General features: G+C 35.4%; 1 protein-coding gene across 4 annotated transcripts in view; it reads left to right on the top strand.

Moving 5' to 3' along the window:
• The window catches only part of DCDC1 (doublecortin domain containing 1), a 277,838-nt gene that overhangs the window by 108,015 nt on the left and 145,969 nt on the right, over positions 1–23,854 (top strand). For all 4 annotated transcript variants that reach the window (XM_034417189.2, XM_087877949.1, XM_034417191.2 and 1 more), the window contains exons 10-12: positions 12,451–12,615; positions 18,972–19,073; positions 22,211–22,377. In XM_034417189.2, the coding sequence (XP_034273080.2) occupies positions 12,451–12,615; positions 18,972–19,073; positions 22,211–22,377 (434 nt within the window). The remainder of the gene's footprint in view (positions 1–12,450; positions 12,616–18,971; positions 19,074–22,210; positions 22,378–23,854) is intronic.

The raw sequence follows: 23,854 nt of genomic DNA, 5'->3' as shown, positions 1-23,854 counted from the left end.
CTGTGCAACCCCCCCATGCCCAGCTGAGCAGCGCGATCATCAGAGGCTTTTTTAAAACTTTTAAAACCATTTTTTCTACAACCTTTTCAGCCGAAAAAATGCTTTTAAAAGTAAAAAAAAAAGCCTCTGATGATCGCGTGGCTCAGCTGGGATCGTCAGAGGCTTTTAAAAGCATTTTTTCTACAACCTCCTCGGCCGAGGAGGTTGTAGAAAAAATGCTTTTAAAAGTCTCTGACAATCCCAGCTGAGTTGCCTGATTGTCAGAGGCTTTTAAAAGCATTTTTTCCTGCAACTTCTTCAGCCGAGGAGGCTGTAGAAAAAATGCTTTTAAAAGTTAAAAAAAAAAGTTGGCCATGCCCACCCAGTCACATTACCACCACCACCAAGCCACGCCCACAGAACCGGTAGCAACAAATTTTACATTTCACCATTGTAACAATCTGCAAAAATTGGAAGCACCTCCTCTCCTCTCCAGTTGCCATATTGATTTATAGTGATTGGGGGAAAGGAAACAGGACTGTTTGTAAAAGGCTTTAAAGCCAACTGCAAAGATTGACACTCCGGATTCAGTGCAGCCAAAGTAGGAAATCATGGAGGAAAGCATTTCCACAAAAAGTAAAATTGCCCACCTCCATATTCAACTGTGGAACAAGCTTTGCTGTTTGAGATTTTGGACAGCCACGTCAGAAGAAAACCAGCTCAGCTGCCTATGGATGTTGTCAGTATAAGAACAAAATAGCTGTAGTCAAAGTGTAGGAATGGACTGAAAAATTGTGGATACAGGTAGTCCTTGACTTACAATCATTCATTTAACAACCATTCAAAGTTACAACAACTTTGAAAAAAAATGACTAATGGCTGATCCTTGTCCTTACAACATCCCCACAGTCACTTAATCAAAATTCAGGTGTTTAGCAATCGGCATGTATTTACACTGGTTGCAGAACCTTGGGATCATATGACCACTATTTGCAACTTTCCTAACAGGCTTCCAACAAGCAAAGTCAATGGGGTAAGCCAGACTTGCTTAATGACCGCATGATTCACTTAACAACTGCAGTGATTTGCTTAACAACTGTGGCACAAAAGGTTGTTAAATCATGCATAGTTTACTTAACAACTGTCTTGCTTAGCAAGGGAAATTCTGGTTCCAATTGTGTTGTACATTGATTATTACTTCTACCTATGAGGATTTTAAATGTAAGGAAAAGGCTGCTTTGAAAAAACAATTCTGCTCAGTGTACTTTAGGCTTGTTTCATACATTTGAATATTTTAAAAGGTTATAAAAATTGTCCCTAACAATTCACACTGAATAAACTCATCAAAACTGTATAACAAATTACAGTATTTTAAATAACTACATTTAATAGTTTTGGTTCCTTCCTTTTTGCTTTCATTTATTACTGTAATACTAAAGGAAATGTTAACTAAATTCGTATTTCCATAGAAAAGCTGCAGTTTACAGTGTCAAGACATAGTGTGCTAATCATAAGATTCTTCAGGAAATATTGTAATGCAAAACTATTAAATCAAGGTTTTCTTTGCAAAGCTTCATGCTGTGAACTTGACAGCATATTCTACAAATGAAATAATGCAAAATTGCTATAAAGTAAAGTGGAACATTATCTTCATGCAGATTTACAGAGTAGCCTAGCTTATTCTCTCAGAGAGAAGATTAAGAAATGTTACTAATGCTATGGTGCTATTAATAACTACCTTTTTCCTGCTATTTTGATCTTCGACAATGTGCTAATCATTTTTTTCTTAGAAGTCCACAATTAATTAATTAATATATTGCATACAGGGTACATTGGGATACAATAACTATAGAGTATCCCCCTGGTTTGTTTTCTATTTCTTTATGGGGATGCCCTCTGATAAGTATCTTGGTAGATATTTTATGAAAGGTTAGTAGATCTAAAACATGTTCTGCATGATCTTGAAGATGAACCATGATGAACATTTTCACATTAAGCTGCCATTCAAATTTAGTCATACAGATTTCTCTTTCAGTAGCAACTACTCCTCAAAAGAAGCTTGCGCATCAGTCTAGGAAGGTGGAATGAACTAGATGTACATACTGTATATGTTTTTAAAAACTTCTAGCTAAGCATGTTATTTATTTTGGAAATAATCATTGTTGTCGTCAGTCATTCAGTTGTGTCCGACCATCAGCCATTCTATGGGTCAGCACTCTCCATGCCCCTCTGTCTGGCACCACCTTCTTCAGATCCACCATGGTCATCTCAATGTCATCCTTTATAGTGTGCAGCCAGAGAGTGCTAGGGCGACTTGGCCCTTGTCCTTTTTCTGCTGATCACTCCCAGCATGGTTGACTTTTCAAGTGGGTTAGCTCCCATGACATGACCAAAGTATGACAGCATCTGTTTGGCAGTTTTGGCTCCAAGTGATATTTTTGGGGAGGTTCGGTCTAGGACTTGTTATTTTTGCAGTCCATAGGACACATAATAGTTCCCTCTCCAGCACCATAGTTCAAAGGCATCTACTCTTCTCCTAACTGCCTTTTTCAGAGTCCAAGTTTCGCAGCCATAAATAGCAAGGAAATAATAGTTTTTATTAACAATTATATTAGTCACCCCAATAAGAAATACAATTTATGCTTCTTTATATTACGAGCTTCGCTTTAGTGAGAAAAACCTGGAAAAGTATTGTCCTGTATTTTGGTATTTTTAGAAAAAATGCCAAATTGGTGTTTTTTTTTAAAAAAAAAAATCTGTTACTTTATTCTCATATAGCACTAGCACTTATATATCACTTCATAGTGCTTTTACAGCCCCCTCTAAGCAGTTTCAGAGTCAGCATATTGCCCCCAATAATCTGGGTCCTCATTTTACCGACCTTGGAAGGATGGAAGGCTAGGTCAACCCTGAGCCTGGTGAGATTTAAACTGCTGAACTGCAGTTAGCAATCAGCTGAAGTAGCCTGCAGCACTCTAACCAATGAGCCACCTCGGCTCTTCTTCTCTTAATAATCATATATATGATTATTAATAAATATATATTTTATAAGGTTATAAACAGAAGTAATTTATTTTATTTATTTCATTAAATTTAAGAGGCTTCCCAATTCTTTAATTAATGCGGGTTGCATAAAATAAAAAGCATAAATATAATACCAATAAGATACAAATGGGAAATGTCCAGGAAAAAGCAATTTTACAAGCCAAAATAAATGCAGAGGACCTTCCACTCAATGCAGTCAAAACTTGAGAGTAAAGCCAGGTTTTGAAGGTCCTTTGAAATAGAGTCAAAGCAGGGGACAGATAAATCTAAGATGAATGGTATTCCTAAGTACAGAAATAACCAGAAGTGGGCAGCTGAAATGTCTCCAGATGAAAAAGTAGTAGTACTGATAAGCAAACAGATAAGTGAATTTAGCAAAAGTTTTTCTTCTCTGTGAGAAGAAGGGAGAGATGCTCTGTAAGAGGAAGAGAAAGATCTGGGCAGAGGGGTGGAGATTGTAGATTTGGTTCCACTGATTGTTTCCAATGCAGTGCTGATTGATTCCTCCAATTATTTCTTGAAAGCTGCTGACTGCCTACTATGTCAGACTGGAACTTTGTTTTTAGCTGATCTAGGTGATGCAGCTTCAGAAGACATATAAGAAAGGCAGCTTTCAAAGAATAAATTAACTAAAGGAATAGAACAGGGAGATGACTGAGAACCTTCATAGACAGGAGAACAGGGAGATTCACCACACATCTGGTAAGGTCGTCTAGGGAGAAGAATTTTCTTTGCGGATTATTGTTCATCAGAGGAACAGGGACCTAGAGAACTTCTCTCATGATCCACAGGGGATTTGCCATTTTAATTTTGCTTCCTAAAGATGATGAGACTCCACATGTGACAGGCTGGTTGGCCTCCTGACTAAAGGCCCACCTCTCAAATTTTGAGGGAAGATAAGAAATATTTCAATTTAAAACAGAAAGTATATCTGGGAAAATGACACCAAGAAGCCTTCCAGAAGATAAAATAAAAATGGAAGGAATCGAGACATGGAGAGATGCGACATAAAGACTCTGTCTATAAATAAAAGAACCCTTATTTTCTGAACCTTCAGAATTGATTCCAGGGCCTCCCTTCTGATTACCCCCTAGATTAAAACCATTGCCACAAATGTCAGGAAGTAAGGAAGAAGACTCTATAACTCTGAAAAGGTAAATATTGCTGCCTCTGTCCTGAAGGGGAACGAGTAATAGGTAGTGGTGATCAGAGACTCCCTACTGATTGCAGGAGAGCAAAGTAGTAATCATTCAGTTGGATAGTTTACCAAGAGAAATGTCTGTCTTCCTGGGGCAAAGATTCAAGATATGAAGAAAAGATTTCTAAGATGCTTTATGGACTCTAACAATCATCCCTTCTCCTCATCAAATGACATAACGATGGGAACAAATGATATAACATGATGGAATCATGTAGATGTTGCAAGGGATTAATGAAGGAGGGTGAAAGAGCTGGGGACAAAAGTGGTGTTTTCTTCAGTGTTCTTGTTGAAGGATATGGCTGAGGAAGAGAGAGAAGAACATTGCAAATGAATAATAGAAGTCTCCTGAGAGCCAGGAAGAATGTTTTGGGAAGGTGCTTTGATGGCATGATGCCAAGTACTGGAACAGGATTGGGAGGCAAATGCAGGTTGTCTAGAAGGAAAGAATATTAAATTATGTGACCCAAGGATTCTAATGATTCTCAAATTTGCAGAGTGTGGGGAAACAGTGGGAAGAAATCAAAGTCTTAATGAATGAATTTGAATATAATTCAGTAGGCATTACTAAAACTTAATAGAATGAAAGTCATAAATGGAAATGCAAACATATAAAGGTATGATTTATTTAAAAGGAATAAGACAGAGAAAAGGAGAGAAAAGGCATTTTATGTGAAGGATGGGCAGAAGTTTGTGGCTAGCCACTGATAAAGATGGTGTGCTGAGCTCTCTGATTTTCCCCCTACCTAGCTATTTTTTCTAATATAGTTGGTTTATCTTACTAAATATTTTATCAAGTAGTAAGATAATTTAAGCAGACTATTAAGGAAGGAGATGCTGCATAAAGAAAATTAAAGCAAATTAAAGCTTATTTGGAAGACTTGGAGAAGGTTTTAGAGGCATCTTAGCAACAAAGAAAACGCAATGAAGGAAGAAAGCACTCCTCATAGGCATGGACAGACATCTGTTATGGACATAATTGGACAAATAAAAAACAACTGCAAAAAGAATTGAAGACAGTATGATATAAACACACGGTGGGAGTAACTAAAGACTGGGCAGGTACGTATGAGCAAATGAGTAAACAATTTAAGGAAATGTCATGACAAATAGCAGATATAGCTCAGGTAGCCAGCAAAGCTTGTAATATGGCCACAAGTAATACTTTAGAGACAAGCAAGACTCAAAAGAATATTTCTGAAATAAAGATTGAGTTGGCAGATTTTAGGATTGTAACAGGAGAAATAATTTAAGGATCAAAGGAATGTCAAAGAAAACTGGAACAATGATTTGACTACAGTACTTATTTGATTTCTAAAATTAATGGCCTGAGCTCTGATTTGAGCCTGACAAATAAAGATATTGAAATGCTCACTAGGAATACCCAGAAACCTAGAATCATTTTGATCAGATTTGTAATTCAAACATAAAAGTCTGTGGAGATTTTCAGTCATCCAGGTCATAGTTGTCTCAAAAGTGCTTTTTCAAAAGGCAGCTGGATTGTTTTTTCCTTGAGGAAGAAGAACAAAACATTTTGTTTTTCATCCAAGAAACTTCATCAGTTGTGATGAGGGATGGCGGATAGGTACTGACAATTGAGACTGGGTGGTGGTGGATTGAAGGATAGATTCTGATGGGGGGGGGGAGAAGAGAATGAAAGGTTTGTATTTCTTTGTAGTCATCTGGTCCCCTAGTTCTCTCTGTGAGAGCTCTTGAGGCCACTTGGGGTTTATCTTTGCCCTCAGGGTGCAATTGGTTGTGGAATCTTCTTGGCATTGCTGCAAGAGCTGCTTTGTAGATGGGAGATAGATGGTGTCAAATCCCTCCCACTATGTTGAGAGTGGGCTTTTCAGTGTTAACATAAATGGACTCTTACCTTTTCATATCAATGATCCTCTCTATCCAAAATGTAGAATTTGCTGCCTCCAAAAGAGTGACTTTTGTCTTTCAAATGCAGATGGACAGCTGAATCTTGTCCTGATGGGTTTGATCTCCTATGTTGTGCTATGTACTTGTGAAGTGGTTGTTTTGTTTCATCAATATACAGATCTGCACATGTCTCACTGCATTGAATTGCATATATTGCATTGCTCAGTTTTTGTCTGGGTGCTTTATCCTTTAGGTGGACAAGCTTCTGCCTTAATGTATTCTTGGGTTTAAAGTGTACATGTAGGTATGTTGTATTGGTTGAAAATTCTCTTGAGCTTTTCAGATATTCCTGCAACGTATGGAATGATAATGTTGCTATGTTTGTTAATCTCTTCTTTGTTTGTAATGGAGGAGGGCCTGTTGGATCTTTTTCTGGATTTAATAAAGGTCCAGTTAGGATAATCACAACTTCTGAGGGATCCCTCGACATGTTTTAGTTCTTTTCCTTTTTCCCTCTTTATTGGTAGGCAATTCAGGCCAATTGTGTAGGGTTCTAATCATTCCCATTTTGTGTTCTAGTGGGTGGTGAGAATCAAAACAAAAATACTGATTTGTGTGTGTCTGTGTGTGTGGGGGTTCTGCAAACTTAAATGTTAAGGCTTCTATCTTCCTTAATGTGCACAGTAGGAAAGGGAAACAATCAAGATATTGTGTGTGGGTATATAATAGACTGCCAAGATAGGCAGAAAATCTAGAGAATGCAGTTCTGAACTAGATCACAGAAATTTCACAGAAGAAAGCAGTAATAACAGTAAACTTCAATATCTGAAAAACAATTTGACTATAAGATCAAAACTATTCCTTAGTGGTTACTGTTGCTTACTGTTTCATTTTCCTCAAGACTGAAGAAGAAAATAGGTAGACTGACTCTGATTTTAAGTAGCTAGTCAAAACGGTAAATATCATTAGGAGCTTTGGGAGAGAGTGATTGCATCATTTTGTGATTCAAAATACTAAAAATTAAAATTTAATTTGGAGCAAAGTTGTATATGCACACTGGATTTCAGGAGAGCCAATTTCAACAGATTTTGAGAAGTATTAAACGGAATCCCATTGTCAGAAATCCTTCAGTCCAAGGGAATATAGGAAGATTGGGAACCGCTCAATCATACAATTTTCCAATGACGGAAAAAAAGGGAGTAAGAATCTGCTTAGGTAACTTCTGTGTCTGCATGAAGTGCTTTCCACTGAATGAAGAATTAAAAGGGACCTTTACAGAAAATGGAAAGGGGTATAATCAAGCAGAAGGCATACCTGCAATTATTGAATTACAGATAAAAGCTAGTATCTGCAAAAAGAAAGTCAGAAAAGCTGAAGCACTTAGCCTGAAAGTCTTAGACTAATGATGGAAACTAAGGGCAACAAAAGGGGCTTTTTGGTTATGTCAGTACTAAAAGGAAGAAAAAAGGAGGAGTGGGTACACTGTTTGGAGATGACAGAAGGATTCTAACAAGTGACTTGGGAGGGAAACTATTCAAATGGATTTAAGGAGAAACAATGACACAAGGTGAGACTGATAACCCAAGATAAGCGAAAAAATATGTTTAGGGGAATACCCAGCCATTGTGAATGACTGACTAGATTAGTTATATCCAAGAGTTTTGTAAAAATTCATGTATTCATCTTAAAGCCTTAGGACCTTTGAAAAATCTTGGAAGATGAGTGAGCATAGTGCCATAGGATTGAAGAAAATCTAATATTCTCATCTTTAAAAGGAGACAAAAAGAAGACCTGGGCAATTACAGAATGGTTAGCTTGATATTGGAACTTGCACACTGTTGAAACATATAATTAAGCAATTTGGGAGAATTTGGAAAATAATGCATTGCTTTGCAGGAGCTACCATGTATTCTTCAAGAATAAGTTCTGCCAGACCAGGTTGGCCTTTGTTGATGCACTGATCAGTTCTATTCTATTATAAGACTGCACTGGATTTCAACAAAACAACAAAATCATCTATGAGATGCTACTAGAGAAGATAGCAAAATGACAATGGTATCATTAAATGGAAACAGACCTGATTAAATGATTTATTCTAATGATTAGTAGATCTGTGACAGGCCGAAAAGCTATACAAAAGATCTGTCACTTTTTTCCATGAAAGTTCCAAAGAGAAAATGGAGAGGCCAGAGAGTCTTATCCAAAGTATTATTTGCCCAGAAACTTTTTGTGCTGTGCCAAGACTTTCCTTGGCTGAGCTGGGCAGAGCATATAAATTTGATTAATAAATAAAGTAGTAGTTTTTTACAAATTTTATTTTTAATGCATTTGTTCAATCTGTAAGCTGCCTTAAATGCCCAAGCAAATCTAGACTATGTACAATATACTTATTGTATATTTGATAAAAAATAGGTCAGGATCACACTTCATTATATTGTATTTCATGGAAGAAGACATGCTGGAAGAAAAAAGAATTTTATTCAAGTAAAGTAGGCTTAGTCCAGTAGTGGGTTTCACTTACCTTCATTACCGGTTTGGAACTGTGAGCGTGCGCTTGTGTGCGCTTGCTCCACTCGTGCGTGGCACTTCTGTGCATGCTCAGAACCTTCCTGTCACCACCACTGCTACCAGTTCTCCCGAATCAGGACGAACTGGTAGAAACCCACCACTGGGTTAGTAACCCTCTTATTCCCTTCCTTAGAACCTAATGCTTCTGTAGTACATAAATCTTTTCTGTCTGATCTTTTGCTCATAATTCTGAGTATTCTGTTTGAGAACTTGGTAATGGATCACTGAGAGTTAGAATATATAACAATTTTTAGAAACGAACCACAACCAATCATGAGATAAAGTGCCCAGTGAGGACTTAGCATAATAATCATGGAGTGATACTTAAAGAAGTCAAATGAATCATACGGCAAGAGAGGTATAATTTATTCAAACCAGAAACATGAACATACTTTCAAGAGGGAAATGTATTATCATATTTTATTTTTGTAGTAATCTACTTTATTAATAATAAAAATAATGTATTCTGTGTCTGAGAGGGAGCGAAAGAGAAAGGGAGGCAGGCAGGCAGGTCAAAGAGATGGAAGGAAGGAAGGAAAATGAAACATTGTCCATATCCTGAGTATGTCCATAGAGTCGTTGACGTTACAAGGCGCTTGATGTACTTGTTAGGTCTAATATTGCATCAAATCTGATTAAAAGAAAACACAAATGTGGTCATAAGTCAAGATTTATGTATTTTGTAGTGCCTACTACAGAATAGCCAACACTCAAAGAGAACAGAGTAGGTTTATCATTATAATTCTGTTTCCAGTGACAATCTCCATGCCAAACAAATCCATATCCTTATTTATGTACATGCATTCCTCGATGCTGGAATAGCTGTAACATATTATGGATGCATAAAAAGTACAAGTACATTCCATGTACTGGGCCTTTAAAACCCAACCACAGAGATGAATTTGCTGCTATTCTAACGAAAGCATCTTATCTCGGATAGAGTGATAATCATCACTTCTACATGGCCACAAGCACTAAAAGCCAGAAAACTACATATTTGCATTAAAGAAAAAAAAAATTAATCCAACCAAGTGAAAAAAAGATAGATGGTCTTCTTAGCAACTACCTTCCTTTTCATCCTAACACTTGCAATACATCCACTCAAATTCATGCTGAGTTTTCCTGGAGAAGGAAGAGTAAAATGTGTGTGTTTTCTGAAGCACAGCGAAACTGGGCCTTTCCCCCCCCCCACCAAATTATGCATACATAAATCCTTCTTTTGTGAAAAGGATTCATAGGGTCAGATAACGTGTAAAGGGGAAAGCTACATATCTCACAGGCTTCCATGTTTCCACATGGATGCTTCTCTACACACACATTGAAGACTGAATTATGAACAGACCTTTAAATACAGGGGTCAAAAAAGGTCAAGTTTTGTCTTCAAAAGTGTAGTTGAATGAGAAGGATGGGTTTTATTACAGGGGCAGGAAAAGATTCACAATGTGGACGTTTTTGAGGACTTTTTGCTTATTTATTTCTTTGCAGCATATCAAAATAGGGAAAATCAATACTTAGCAATATTTTAGTTTAAAAGACACCATGTTGACACATACTATAACATACAAGGAGGACTAAATGAGCCATTTCATTTAGTGTTAATATTACCATCTCACAACATAAACATTTTTGCATCTGTCTGTCTAACTTTGCCATTCACCCTCAATGCTAGAAACCAGGGAGACCTATGTACAATGCATTTGTTCTCTTTTCTGCCATATTTACCTAATTGCCATCAATACAATGCTTTCCATATAGTTCCCAAAACTGAGAATAAAATACATATTTAAAAGAAAATGAAATGGTAGACTAGTACATACTGTACTTTATTGGCCACTTGAAGTGGAAAAAGCAATTTCCTTCCCCATTGCAGTCTGCCTTGAAAGTTAGACAGCATCTTATGCAAAAGAATATAGGGAGGAGGAAAGGAAAATAACATCCATGCAGTTCAATGGCTACATTACAAAATCAATTAATTGTAATCTGCAAAATATTTTCCTATGTCTAATTATGATTCCTATTTCCCATTGCTTTTTGGGAGGGGATTAACTTGCTTCGCTTGATAGATGTAAATATGAAGGCAGTGATGTTTTGTGCCAGGGCAGGAATATGCCATGTAATGTAAATAATCACTTTATATATTGTAGCATCTGCCTTTTTGGAGGGGTGGTGGGTGGAATCAATTTGATAGTGAACTATATTTTATTTATTTATTAATTTTTATACTATCCATCTCCCATATAAGGTGACTGGGTGGCTTACAATTTTATGTATATATTTGATATGCAGGGTTTTCTCTCTCTCTCTCTCTCTCTCTCTCTCTCTCTCTCTCTCTCTCCCTCCCTCCCTCCTTCCCTCCCTCCATATTTGTGTGTGTGTGTGTGTATGTACTGTATATACATATCAATGGCGGGTTTCAAACATTTTTACTACCAGTTCTGTGGGTTCTATGGGTGTGGCTTGGTGGGCACGGCATGGCTTGGTGGGCACGGCATGGCTTGGTGGGCATGGCATGGGAAGGATACTGCAAAATCCCCATTTCGTCCTGATCAGCTGGGACTCAGGAGGCAGAGAATAGATGGGGCGGGGCCAGTCAGGATTTTTACTACCGGTTCTCCAAACAACTCAAAATTTCTGCTTTTGGTTCTCCAGAACTGGTCAGAACCTGCTGATACATATACGTATGTACTGAGAATCTTCATAGACATTTTATGTATTGTATAACCTGTTGTTTCTTCCCCTATCTAGTTCCATTTACTTATTGTTTACAATGAATTTAAGGGCTAGGGTGACAGGAAAGGGAAGAAGAAGAGATTATTATCTGATTGTGTAAAAATAAAACAGACTTATCTTTAAGGCTCTGTGTCATACTAGATTCTCCAACGTAAGAGAAATTAGAAGGAAGGCCTCATATCTTTACTATCCAAGAAATATATTAATTTCCTTAGCTACTTTTATGTCCTCTAATACAAAGGTAGATTTTAGGGTCATTCTGTGTAGCATTATTGCCACTTTCCATTTGATTCAAAGCTTTGTAAAGCTGGCCAATCAACTGCCTTTTCTCTGCCCCTTAGTTTATCAGAACTCACCAATGCCAATGGTTGTCCTCTGAGCTAAGAAAGCTAGAATTATCAGCGACTGAATTTGGAATCTTGCACAGCAACATGCTTGTTCTACTACTTGAAGAAATAGTGTAGCCAGTGATTTCGGTAGCGGAGACGGTGAAGCAGGGAATGTGTAACATTACTGATTAACTTATTACCTCACATGAGTTTTGTTCTGGGGAAAAAGGAGAGAACAGAGGGCTATGCACTTTGCTTTGAATTCCTGTAGTTATAGTGAGTATGAATTTATTTATTTTTCACAGTTTTGAACTACCCTCTCCCTCAGAGACGGACTTTGGGTCTACAGTTTTCCATCCTCATAAAAACTATTTTTTATCTTCCTTTAAGTGCTTTGTTGGGAAGTGTAGAAATAGGAAAGTGTAGAAATAGGAAATTGTTGCCCTTAGTGCTATTGAAAAGATTTACTTAAAATTAACTAAATACTTAAAAGGATTGCAGGTAATATTAAAACATCTTTTCATTTTTAACTAAGAATTATATATTTTATTTATTTTTTTCTCATTTTTATCAAGGCTTTTGTTCCATAATACGTAGAGGTTTAGAGGACAGAGACATAAATTCGTTATTTTCTGTCAGACTAAAATTACATCTCAATCAGATTTGTAATGAGAATTCTAATAGGTGTGACAATTGCCTCTTGCTAACAGCTCTCATAATTTAACCCTTCAGGTGCACAACTTGATTGATGAATTGCAGGCAGTCATCAAGAGCTACAAAGGTCACCTTTCTAAACTTGCCCCTCAGTTACAGGCTGAGCAGCAACAATGTGCTTCTTATGTCTACCAACATATTAAAGAACTCCCTACTTTTCCTTCACAAGGGCTGCAGTTAAAGGTGGGTAGTGTTTTTCACCTGTGTTTTTTTAAAAGCATCTGTTCAGTAATTTCCCACAAATTTCCAAGATTTAATTTTGATTTTTCTAAGAAAAGGGTTTGTTCTTTTTCTTAGAGTTTTTTAGTTTTTAGAAAACTTTAGCTTTAGCTTGGAATACCCAGCATTTATTAGGTGGGCATTATAAATTTATTGAAAGCCACCTTGACACCTGTAAGGGCTGCTCTTCACCTAATGGATGCAGTTATGAACGTCATATACTGTAACAACAATAATGCAACAGCAAAGTGTATCATAATTCTTTGCAGTAAACCTACTGATTAAAATTATCAACACTAAAAATGTAAATTAGCTGGTTAATTTATAATTAAATTAATGTAATTAAAGGCGTATCCATCCATGGATTGTGGATTAAGTATAGTAAAGAAGTATGGACATACTGCTTTGAAGTACTGCCTGTAGAGCAATTGACAATTTATCTTGATTATTTTAATTCTATGCTCATGATGTAGACAGGTGTGTGTGTACACACACACACACACACACACACACACAAGCCCATTACTGGTTTCCCGCATGAGATACATTCCAGAAGAGGACCATAACTAACTAACCACTTCTATATCACTATCATAAATCAAACCTGATTCCAGGGAATATTTATCTTTTCCTATCTTGGCAGTATATTGGAAACAGTAAACAAATGTGGTACTATATTTGCAATATTTTATTAGGGAAAAAAAATCCTTGCAGCTACTTTGCGTTTTTTTAAATCTGGAAGATTGACATTTTCAACAAGCCAATGATTGCAATTGTTTCAAAATCAAAAATAATAGTAAAAGAGGCATAAACTGAATTTATTTATTTAAATAATGGTTTAAAACTGCTGGATGGATCCTTGAATAATAGCCAAAGAAATATTATGTGCTAAGACATCACATCAGGCTTGGTCCTCATAAGGAGATGCACAAATTGGTGATTGATTGCAATGCCTCCATTCTCATTTTTCTATCATCTTCTTCCATAATCATGTCATAAATAAATAAATAGTTCCTGTGCTGCTCTCCTGTGATTTTAAAGATAAGAAAATGGAAGAAGAACCCTAGTTCAAATTAGTGGCCTACTCAGCCTAACTAATTTTCTATTGAGGCCACCAAAACAGGAAAAAAATATAATTATTTTATTTAAAAACCAAGTTCTATTTCTTATTTCTAACTAGAATCAACAGTTCTGCTTATGTCATAGGTTAAGAGAACAGACAATCAGTTTTGCAGCTACAGGTGCTTTATCCGTATTATTAGGCCACAACAAGTAGCTGATTTCACAAAACTTAAAAACAGATTGTGCTTTGGATACCTCAGCCAAGTTTCTCTGAAATTTGGCACCAATGTAATTAAAGTATTCAGCAAATCTCTCACAAACTTGTCAAAGTAATCACCACTTCACGTATTAGAAGGTTCTGAAACAATTAATTTAGTTGTAATATAAATAAGTCTTCTCTGTATGATCATATTCTGCACTGTGCCGTCACATTTGCAGTAGTTTTTCTGCTATTACAACTCTATCCATCAGCAATGTTTCAATGTCCATAATTCCACTAGGATGTTTATTTTTTTTTTAAAGTATGTTAAGTGAACCTAGAAGACAACAGTGATAGCCCATGTAGCTTAATTCTCTTTTGAAGTTAATCAGAGAACATATAATAAAGTTGCATTCCAGACATTCTGATTTGCCTATTTTCTCCTAAGATTAACATAATTATGCTAATATAACCTGGAGTTTTGAATGGAGAATGAGGAATATACTTTTATGTTAGAAGAAAACTTCATTTTTGGATCAGAATACAAAACTATTTAAAGACAGTGCATTCATATTTGAATGAGACAGAATTTAAAGAAATGTCTTTTACAGACAACTGAATTTACCTTTTCACTTCCTTCCTTCAGTACTGCTGCATCAACATAAAACATAAACAATTTTTAAAAATCATGATAAATATAAATGCAATTTACTAGTTTGACAATTACTAGTGAAAATTATAGAAATACTAAAATATAAAAATTTAGTAATTGTAATAATTGCAATAATGAAAAGTAAATAAAACAACATAAAATAACATATTAAAATAATAGAAACAAATTAAACCAATTTAACATAAATTTAAAGATGGCAACAACAATGCTAAGTCTAAGAAGACTGGTCCTCATTGAGGGATTTGATTGACTAATTGACGGAAATGTTCAGAAATGCAGAAATGTTATGAACAGCATGTGAAATAAACAAAGTATATGTAATAAGGTTATAGACATAATTAGATTAGAAACCAATGAAGAAAACGATGGACTGTTGATGCCAGATATGAGGAGACCCTGGACAAAATCTTTCCAGAGGTTTCTTCATTTATTTCTTTGCTTGGATATCCCTGACTATCCTGTTCTTCCCGCCAAGAAACTTTGGTTGCATATTTTTCCTTTGATGCTCTTCTATCAGCTCACTTTCTCTTCTGCTACACCTGCTTCAGATCAATGCTCCAGGCATCTGCATGTTCCTCTTCCTAAAATGCTATATAAGCCTGAGGACATTCTGCAGAGATATTCTGGAGATATTAAGAAGGCTGCGGGCAGTCAAGTATCTGGTTTTGTGTTAAGTCACTCTGGTATTGTTACTTAATGAACTTAACAAAAAGGAAAAAACAGCAATTTTCCAAGTTATTTGTTCACTTTTGAATTTATAAGCAAGAAGGAACTTGTTTATTGGTAAGTTGTATGCAATTGCTCAGACTGCAGATGAGGATGGTTAATTTCTGTGCAGGAAGTACAAAATCTCTTATGCATCGTGTATGTTTAGTCTGAGATCTTATATTTTAAGGGAATTCAGGATTTATATAAAAGAAAGGGTAAAGCATCAGTTCAGCTTAAGCACTATCATTCTCCTCTGTTTTTGTATTACTGTGTCTATTTCCACTTCTCTGAACCTGAGTCGGAAATTGTTTTGGCAGTAATACAGGAAATAAGAAATTGTTAGTGTAAAATCTACTATGAAGTTTAACAGAACTTAACTGTTTAGTAGTGGTGGAAGAACTAATGCTGCCATTTGTCTTTTCACTATTTTTTTCCAGTTGGCAGCTGCACTGGAAATGCAGTAGTCTGTAGAGATATTCTATTGTATTCTTGTATTTTCAAAGATGATAAGTCATAGCACTAATGTTCTTCTAATCTAATTTGTTATAGAAGTGTTTGACAGCAGATGCAAGACATATAATGAGAGTGTGGTTCCAAAGTGTAAATATTCTGTAATGCTAATCAGATTTTTTTTTTTTATTAAATCTGTACGAAGCCTAGTCATTATCAACTCATGATAGATTACTTAAAATTAACAGTTAAAACATCTGTGATAATAATATGATAGTAAAATATACACAGTAAACAAACTTCTACAATGATATTAGAATAAAGTAAATAAGTGATCACTAACCAATACCATAATCCTAGAACCATAGACAGATAACCTGATAATCGCCACCAAAATCACAATTCATGGATGTTATATTTTTCTTATATTTCCCCATATACGTATAAGTTCTTGTTTCCACTTTCCTGTGGGCCTCCTCTGGATTTATTCCAGAAAAAGAAGAAAAGAGTAGTAAAATTTCAAAAGAATAAGCTTTTGCAGAGGCAGGATCATTCATAATATTGCCATCCCTTATATGTGTACATGTTTGGACCAGTGCTATGCCTATATTTAGCATAGCCAGCATAACCAGTATTTGGAGCTAATGAAATCTGAATTATAGTCCCAACTATGTTAGTACAAAACTGTAATATTCCATTAGCACAAGGCAAGATAAGACTTATGGGTCGCCATTTTAATGACCCTGACAAACAAGTGAATGAAGACCAAGGTCATCTCCAAAGCAGCTCTGGTAGACACAGAGATTAAAGAGGTTATTACATTGATCATTTTAGCTATTCATACCTACATTCAACCTTCTTTCAGTCTGAAAGTGAACAATTCCTTTTTCTGTGGCCTATGTCTGTAGCAAAACATATATCTCCTATATTCCAGTCTGCTTCTAGCCAATTTATAACTTCAGTAATATAAAGAATTGTCAGCGAGCCTCAAATCTGACACAACTGAGTCATGCTTCGAAGAGTCCAAATTCCTACTACTAGAATTTTGTGTCAATTTTGGGGACTACATTTTTAAAAAAATTCAGAGAAATTAAAATATTGCGGCTCAGAAAAGGACAATAGAAACAATCATATCATGAAGCAAGCATGCCATTTCTTTGTACTGAACTGGCTTAACATGATGTCTGAACAGGACCAAAAGCTAAACTGGTATATGTACATTTTGTCATTCAGTGGAAATAAATTGCTGACAGCATTTTAAATAATGTCTTCTTTGTATACATGAAGATTACTATACAAAGGATACAAAACTACATTTTATTTATTTATTTATTTATTAGTTTTTCAAACATGTACAAAATAGCAGGTATAAGTATGAACATGGACATGAACGAAGCAATGGATACAAATAAATGGAGACAGTAGGACTGTAGGCATGCTGGTGCGCTTATGCACGCCCTCTTTATGGACCTCTTAGGAATGGGGTGAGGTCCACGGTAGACAGTTTAAGGTTGAAGCTGTGGGGGTTTGAGGATGTAACAACGGAGTCAGGTAGAGCATTCCAGGGGTTGACCACTCGGTTCCTAAAGTCGTATTTTCTGCAATTGAGTTTGAAGTGGTTTACCTTTAGTTTGTATCGATTGTCCCATGTATTATTGAGGTTGAAGCTGAAGAAGTTGTTGACAGGTAAGACAGAGCAGACAATTTTGTGTACTATGTTTAGATCAGACTGCAGGCAGCGCAGTTCCAGATTGCCCAAAATTTGAAGCCTGGTGGCATAAGGGATTCTATTGCGAGTAGAGGAGTGGGGTACTCTTCTCGTGAAATACCTCTGGACCAGGGGTGGATTCTACTTACCTTTACTACCGGTTCACAACGGGGCTGCACGTATGTGTGTGCTCGCTTCACTCGCATGCACACACACTCTTCTGTGCAAGCGCAGAAGCATTTTGATGACGTCGGGGTTGGTGGGCGGAGCCTCCTGCCGGTTTTACTACCAGTTCTATAGAACCGGTGCAAACTGGAGGCAACCCACCACTGCTCTGGACCCGCTTAATCATATTAATGTCCGATATACAGTGTGGATTTCAGGCAGATGAGCTGTATTCAAGAATTGGTCTGGCAAAGATTTTGAATGCCCTAGTTAGCAATATAATGTTACCGTCTAAGCTTTTACTACCATTTGGTGGTTTTCCAGAGTTTTGTAGCCTTGTCCTAGTATGTTTATTCTAAAATGACACCTGCTGCTTTTAACATTATTAAGATATTGCAGTATCAAGAACATACTGTTTCTGAAAGGGTAAAGATAGTTTGACTGACCCTATTACCCTTAGCTGATTTCACTCTTCTGCTTCTTCATCCATCCTTCTCTGGTACTTGGAACATAGATGTTAGAATAATCATGTTGGTCAATTCAGTGGCAGCAAGGGACAGATGTATGTACTCCACAAGATATATATATATATAAAATAACTAAGTTGATATATAAAATAAATAATAGTCGAAGTGTCTTTGGAATTGTTCTTTCACATAGCTGATAAATGAAACAAAGTGTGCAGGAGAGCCTTCCTGTAATGATACAACAAAACATTGTTATATTGTTAGACGTGCATTGATAATATTTTATATTTTGTATTTTTATCTCTTGTGTTTTTTATTGGAATGTGATATAAATGTGCCATATGATAGATAATAATAATTGTTATATTGTACATGTCAATATTAAGATAAAAATTGTCAATGTTTAATCAATAATTATATGGTTGTTTACTACATGTATGGACTTGTGCCCATAAGGTGGCTTACAGATATTTAAACAAATAAAACAAAACCAATTCCAGTACTGTTTTTTTCCCCTTAAGAATAAATTTAATAAATTACTGATGTAGTGAAAATTACTCACACTTACTGATGACAATGTTAATAAATTCAAATCTATGGTTCCAGAATTTCAGAAAAACATTTCTATATCATACCAATATTGGAAATATTAATAACAACTCCTCTAAGGAAAAAACAAATACAAGCTATAAGCTAGTAACAGTACAGCATGATTTTAAAAGTGGTCTCTTTATGTATGGTGAGCCTTTCGTATGCCATATAGCTAATGAAATCTGTAGAGAAAGACTGTTGAAGACATGAATTTTTGTGGTTATTCTAAATAATATGCCATGATTTTTAAATAGTGAATATGTATTATTTTCATATGAAAACTATTTCTCTAAAAAGGTATATGAAAATGGCAAAGACACTGGAGAGACACTTGTTTATATCAGTAGAAAAGAAATGGAAAGCAATTATGGAGATCAGCCTGGTGTTATACTGGAGAAGGTAGGATATTTATTTCCAACTCTAAGCAATTTTTAATGTCTGATTTTTTTATAGTATCCAACTGTATCCTTATTCTTACAGTTATTCTCTGTATAAGTATCTTATCTGATTCAAATTCTTACATTCTCTGCATTTGGTTATACCGGCTCACCAATATTAATTTAATAACTGATATTATTTGAGCTATGCACAATATACGGCAAACATCTTGCCTCCATTGTGAGCAGCTTGAGCAGTTCTTTGTGGATAAAATCATTTGAATTTGTGTTGGGCTTAAGGCCATTTGGGGCAATGCCATCTCTGAGGTATCCAACCTACCATCTAATAACATCTGTCTGAGTCAGTTTCATTTCCTGTTGCTGGAAAAAAAACTAACAAATTCTTGTATTTGTTCATCTCATATTTTACTACTAGATTCCTTACCTGCTTGACTTACAATGCTTCCAAGGACTCTTTAAATCCATCTAGTGTGGATTTAAAATATATCTTTTTACCAAAATCTTTTTGGTTTAGAATTTTTATGCTACTTTTAGTTCTTAGGTTGAATTTTAAGTGCTTCTGTTTGGAGAGTATGTAAAGCCATAACATTGGACTGAATTGCATATACATTTTAAATAGCTACCAGCTACCTGAATAAATCTGACGTAGTTATAAAGAACTATACTGGATTTGGGAAATGTCTTCTACTTCTGTAGTCTGTAGAGTTTGTTCTCTAAATGTGGACATACATGGGGCTGCAGTTGAGGGAGGATTAATTCTACTTTTTTCACTGATAGAATTTATTTCATTTGCAAGTATTTTTTATGAATCCCATAATAAATAAAGTCTACGATTGATATACACAATTCAGGTTTTCAGAACATTTTACATTCATTACTGTGTGGTCAAATATACCCCTTTATGTCTTTTGGAACAATGGTGGAGACAGACCTCTTTAGGACACATTGGATAAGATGTTCTTAATGGTAGCAGTAGGTTGGTTGTAGTTGTTTGTTAATTAACAATGTTTGATGGTTTTAGCTGATTTTAATTTTATTTATAGAAAGCCGCCTAAACATGTTAGAGGTTAACCAAATTAATGTAAATACATACTTTGTTAAATAGCAGATAGATTAGAGGGATTGATCTGGGATCATAGAATTAGTGTCCAGAACAGAAGTATCAAACGTGCGGCCTGTAGGCTGGATATGTCACACGTTGGCCACACCCACCCCCGGTTTAGCAAAGGCGGGGGAGTTGCAATACATCATGTGACAACAATGTGACACTGTGAGTTCGAAACCCCTGATCTAGAATGATATTAGAATTAAAAAATCCCAAAAATACTTTCTGCCAAATTTTCCTTTATTGCTATACTACATGAAGTGTAAAGCAGGAGATTTATAATTACACTAAGACATTGCCTGTCATTTTAGATAAAAAAATATAACCATAGATAATGATACCCAACATACTTCCAAGAAATGAAACATTACTAGATGGCAATTCATGTGTTTACTGTATTTATTATGTTTGAAATATAGTGTAGTGTTCCTTCAAGAGAATCAAGGGCGCATAGAAAATTGTTTTCTTCCAAATCTAATGTTTTATCCATTATGGATTTCACTAGGAATAGATTAGGATATTATGCTCCTATTCAAATCAGCAGCAGAATGAATATCAATATTAAAAGAGGTCTCACTATGATTTTTTATGCCAAATCAAAACACCAACCTCCTCTTCAAAATAATCTGAAAATTAAGTATAAAAGTTGTATTTACATGAAAAAAACCAACTTACATTGGAGCTGTATTATCATTATGTGTCAAAGAATGAAAGTAAAGTGTTTTGTATTTTTTCTCTCTTGTATCATTTATATCAACAATTATATAATTTTGGTAGATATGTATGAGCCTTTGTAGTCTGACAAAATAAATAGTTTATTTTTAAAATTCACAGAAAAATCTCCAGAACACATAATACAACAGACAGAATTTGTAAAAATTACGGTATTCATGCATCTTCAATTCCCACAATTCTGTGAGTTAGATTAAAATAAAAGATAATGCCTCACCCAGAATTAGCCTATTAGCTTTTAGAATATGCTAATAGGAATAATATCACTAATTTGTTTTGAATATTGCATTTCCCTAACCTCTATGGACATCTCTGATTACTGAAAGATTTCATTTTGCATTAATGTGGTTAGAACTACAGGTAATATCACTGCATTGCTTTTTGTCATGTTTATGTTTCTGTAATACTGGGGTACCATCTCTGTTGTAAATACTGTCACAATAAGGTCATGGCTATGAGGCCTTTGTGATATGCTCAGTTGCAGAAGGTGGCAAAGGAGAAGGGAAGATGAACTAATCTGTTAGAGCCTGGTAAGCAGAGAAGGGTGACAAATAGGAGGAGAGAGTGGAACAAAGTGACTCTGTTTAGAGCTATTATTGCAATGCCATGAAATGGCAAATTGACCACAGTATAGGCACTCTAGCAACACCTTTATCAACAATTCTTTAGGAAGGAAATGAAATTTGAACAGCTAAACCAACTAAAATTAGAGCTGTAAACCGTATCATAAATAAACCATTATATTTTGATGTTCAATTGAATTATCTTGCTTAGTTCCTATTTTCTTTGGGGCGCAGTGCAGGATTTGAATAGTTTCTGTCATGGCTCAGTAATATTTCCTTAAGAGTCCTGAAATTGTTAAATGAGTCTTGCTTTATTCTTGTTCATACATTGATCATCTAACGCCTGGCAGGAGAGTGCAGGAAAGCAGTCCTTGTCAAACCTCAACAAGCTCAGTTAAAAACACTAACAAAATGTAGCTCCAAATGTGGACTGGGAAAACATAACCTTTATCCAGAGCTGTTACTGTTAGTAGATGCTAACTGTTCTGTAGAACTGTCACATCTGCTTTCAGTCTGTGTGCCAAAGAGGTCAGAGCTCAACCATAATCCTGTTGCACCCCCTGCTGGTTAAAAGCCTGTGCTCATTTTGTTACTTTACACTGAGATAAACATTGCAGGGATTTCACACTTCTTTTAACATTCTATAGGAATTTAATTATCGTTTGGACATTGCTGGTTACAGAATACAAACAATTTAATACAGATGTTTTCATTTTGTGTTTTATCTTCCATGGCCAGGTACAGCACATGATTCATCAGAGGCTCCAGCTTTCAGCAGATTTCAAACCATCAGGCCTTAGTCATTTTCCTACACATCTTTTCGATGAGACTGGGCAGGAAATTAAAAACCCTCTTTTACTGCAGAATGAGCAAAAAATTTGGGTTTCTTATGGCGAAGATTACAGGTAGGAGCATGGAGTTTAGCGTTATGACTGTCAGCAGTGTTAGTGTTATCAGATTGCCATAAAAGGAAGTTGAATAGCTTCCAAGCCAAAAAAAAAAAAAAAGTCCTTTTATTTTATTGTAAATTCCAGTGAAATTTCAGAGTTCTTGTTTTAGGCAGTCTTATTTGAGGAATATGACATCTCTGTCTCTGACTTACTATCTTAATGCCTTGTCATCGTTCTTGATGTCTGCCTGTCAGCACAGCAAGAGGGATTTTTTCATGTCTGAATAGTCACCTTAATGATAGCAGATGGAAACACCACAGGGGTCCAAGCCCATCACCCTGTCATTGTCACTGGCTGCCCTGACCTGTTTCCACTCCTCTGTTTTTTTCCCTTTGGTCCCTTTTTAAAGGAGAAATGGATGGTAATTGAAAAGGAACTTAAGCAAGATTTATGAAGCTGTAGACAACACAATTCCCTGTTATCGCTCTATGTTTTCAAAAATAAAGTCTTAACCTTTTAAGCACCAGTGAGAGAAGAAAGAAAAATAAACTGGTAAAACTCGTAAAGTCTAGACGACTGAATCTAAAAAAAGAAGAGAGCTAGGCTGTACAATAGTTTGTTTACAATATTTCAAGAAATGTGGGTCTGTTTATTATAAAGTATTTCATGGAATCATTACTATTTCCTCAGATGATAATACATGCATTTCAGAATTACTCCTATCCCAGCCTGGTTTGACTGAGATAAATTATTGAACAAAGTCTGCAGAGATAGCAAGGAAACTTTCTTGTTTATGTTAGTGTTATGAATGTATTCATAAACTATTTTTTTGGCTCTAAATATGGAACACTTTTATAGTTCTTACATGATAGTCATAATGATTACTTTATATTTTTGTAAAAATATTTAATCAATTTATATACAGATTCCTATCTTTTGGACATTGCTGGTTACAGAATACAACCTATGGAATATATTTCCCAAATTTATATATAGATTGTCATTATAAAGGGATTATATATAAATTGCCAATTAATATAAAACCACATCAGTATGCTTTCATTAAACTTTCTGTTTTGTTAGTGTTATAAATATTTTCATAAGATGCTTTTTCAGCTGTAGGTCTGGAACATTTTTATAGTTATATGATGGTAAAATTATTACTTTATATTTATGTAAAATTATGTAATCAATTTATGTATAAATTCCCATATATATTGCCATTTAATATAAAAATACATCTGTATGCTTTCATAAAAGCTTCATTTTCTGGAAGTGTTTTTTTTTACACTACTTTTCTTTGTAAATAAAAATAATTTTATAGGCAGTTATAGAAATATTATGCTGCCTAATATAAGTGTTTTCTTTCATTTTTTTAAAAAAAAGATAATCAATGTTTTCTACCTTTTTACTCAATTTTAAGTCCCACTATATTCAATGAGTCCAGGTGAGGACAGGTGATGGAATACAAACAATTTAGTACTCAAGTGCT

The sequence above is a fragment of the Pantherophis guttatus genome, chromosome 1, assembly GCF_059756535.1.
Source record: "Pantherophis guttatus breed Tessera chromosome 1, ASM5975653v1, whole genome shotgun sequence".
NCBI lineage: Eukaryota > Metazoa > Chordata > Lepidosauria > Squamata > Colubridae > Pantherophis > Pantherophis guttatus.
The sequence above is the reverse complement of the archived record's forward strand: the minus strand, read 5'-3'. Positions and strand labels throughout refer to the sequence as shown.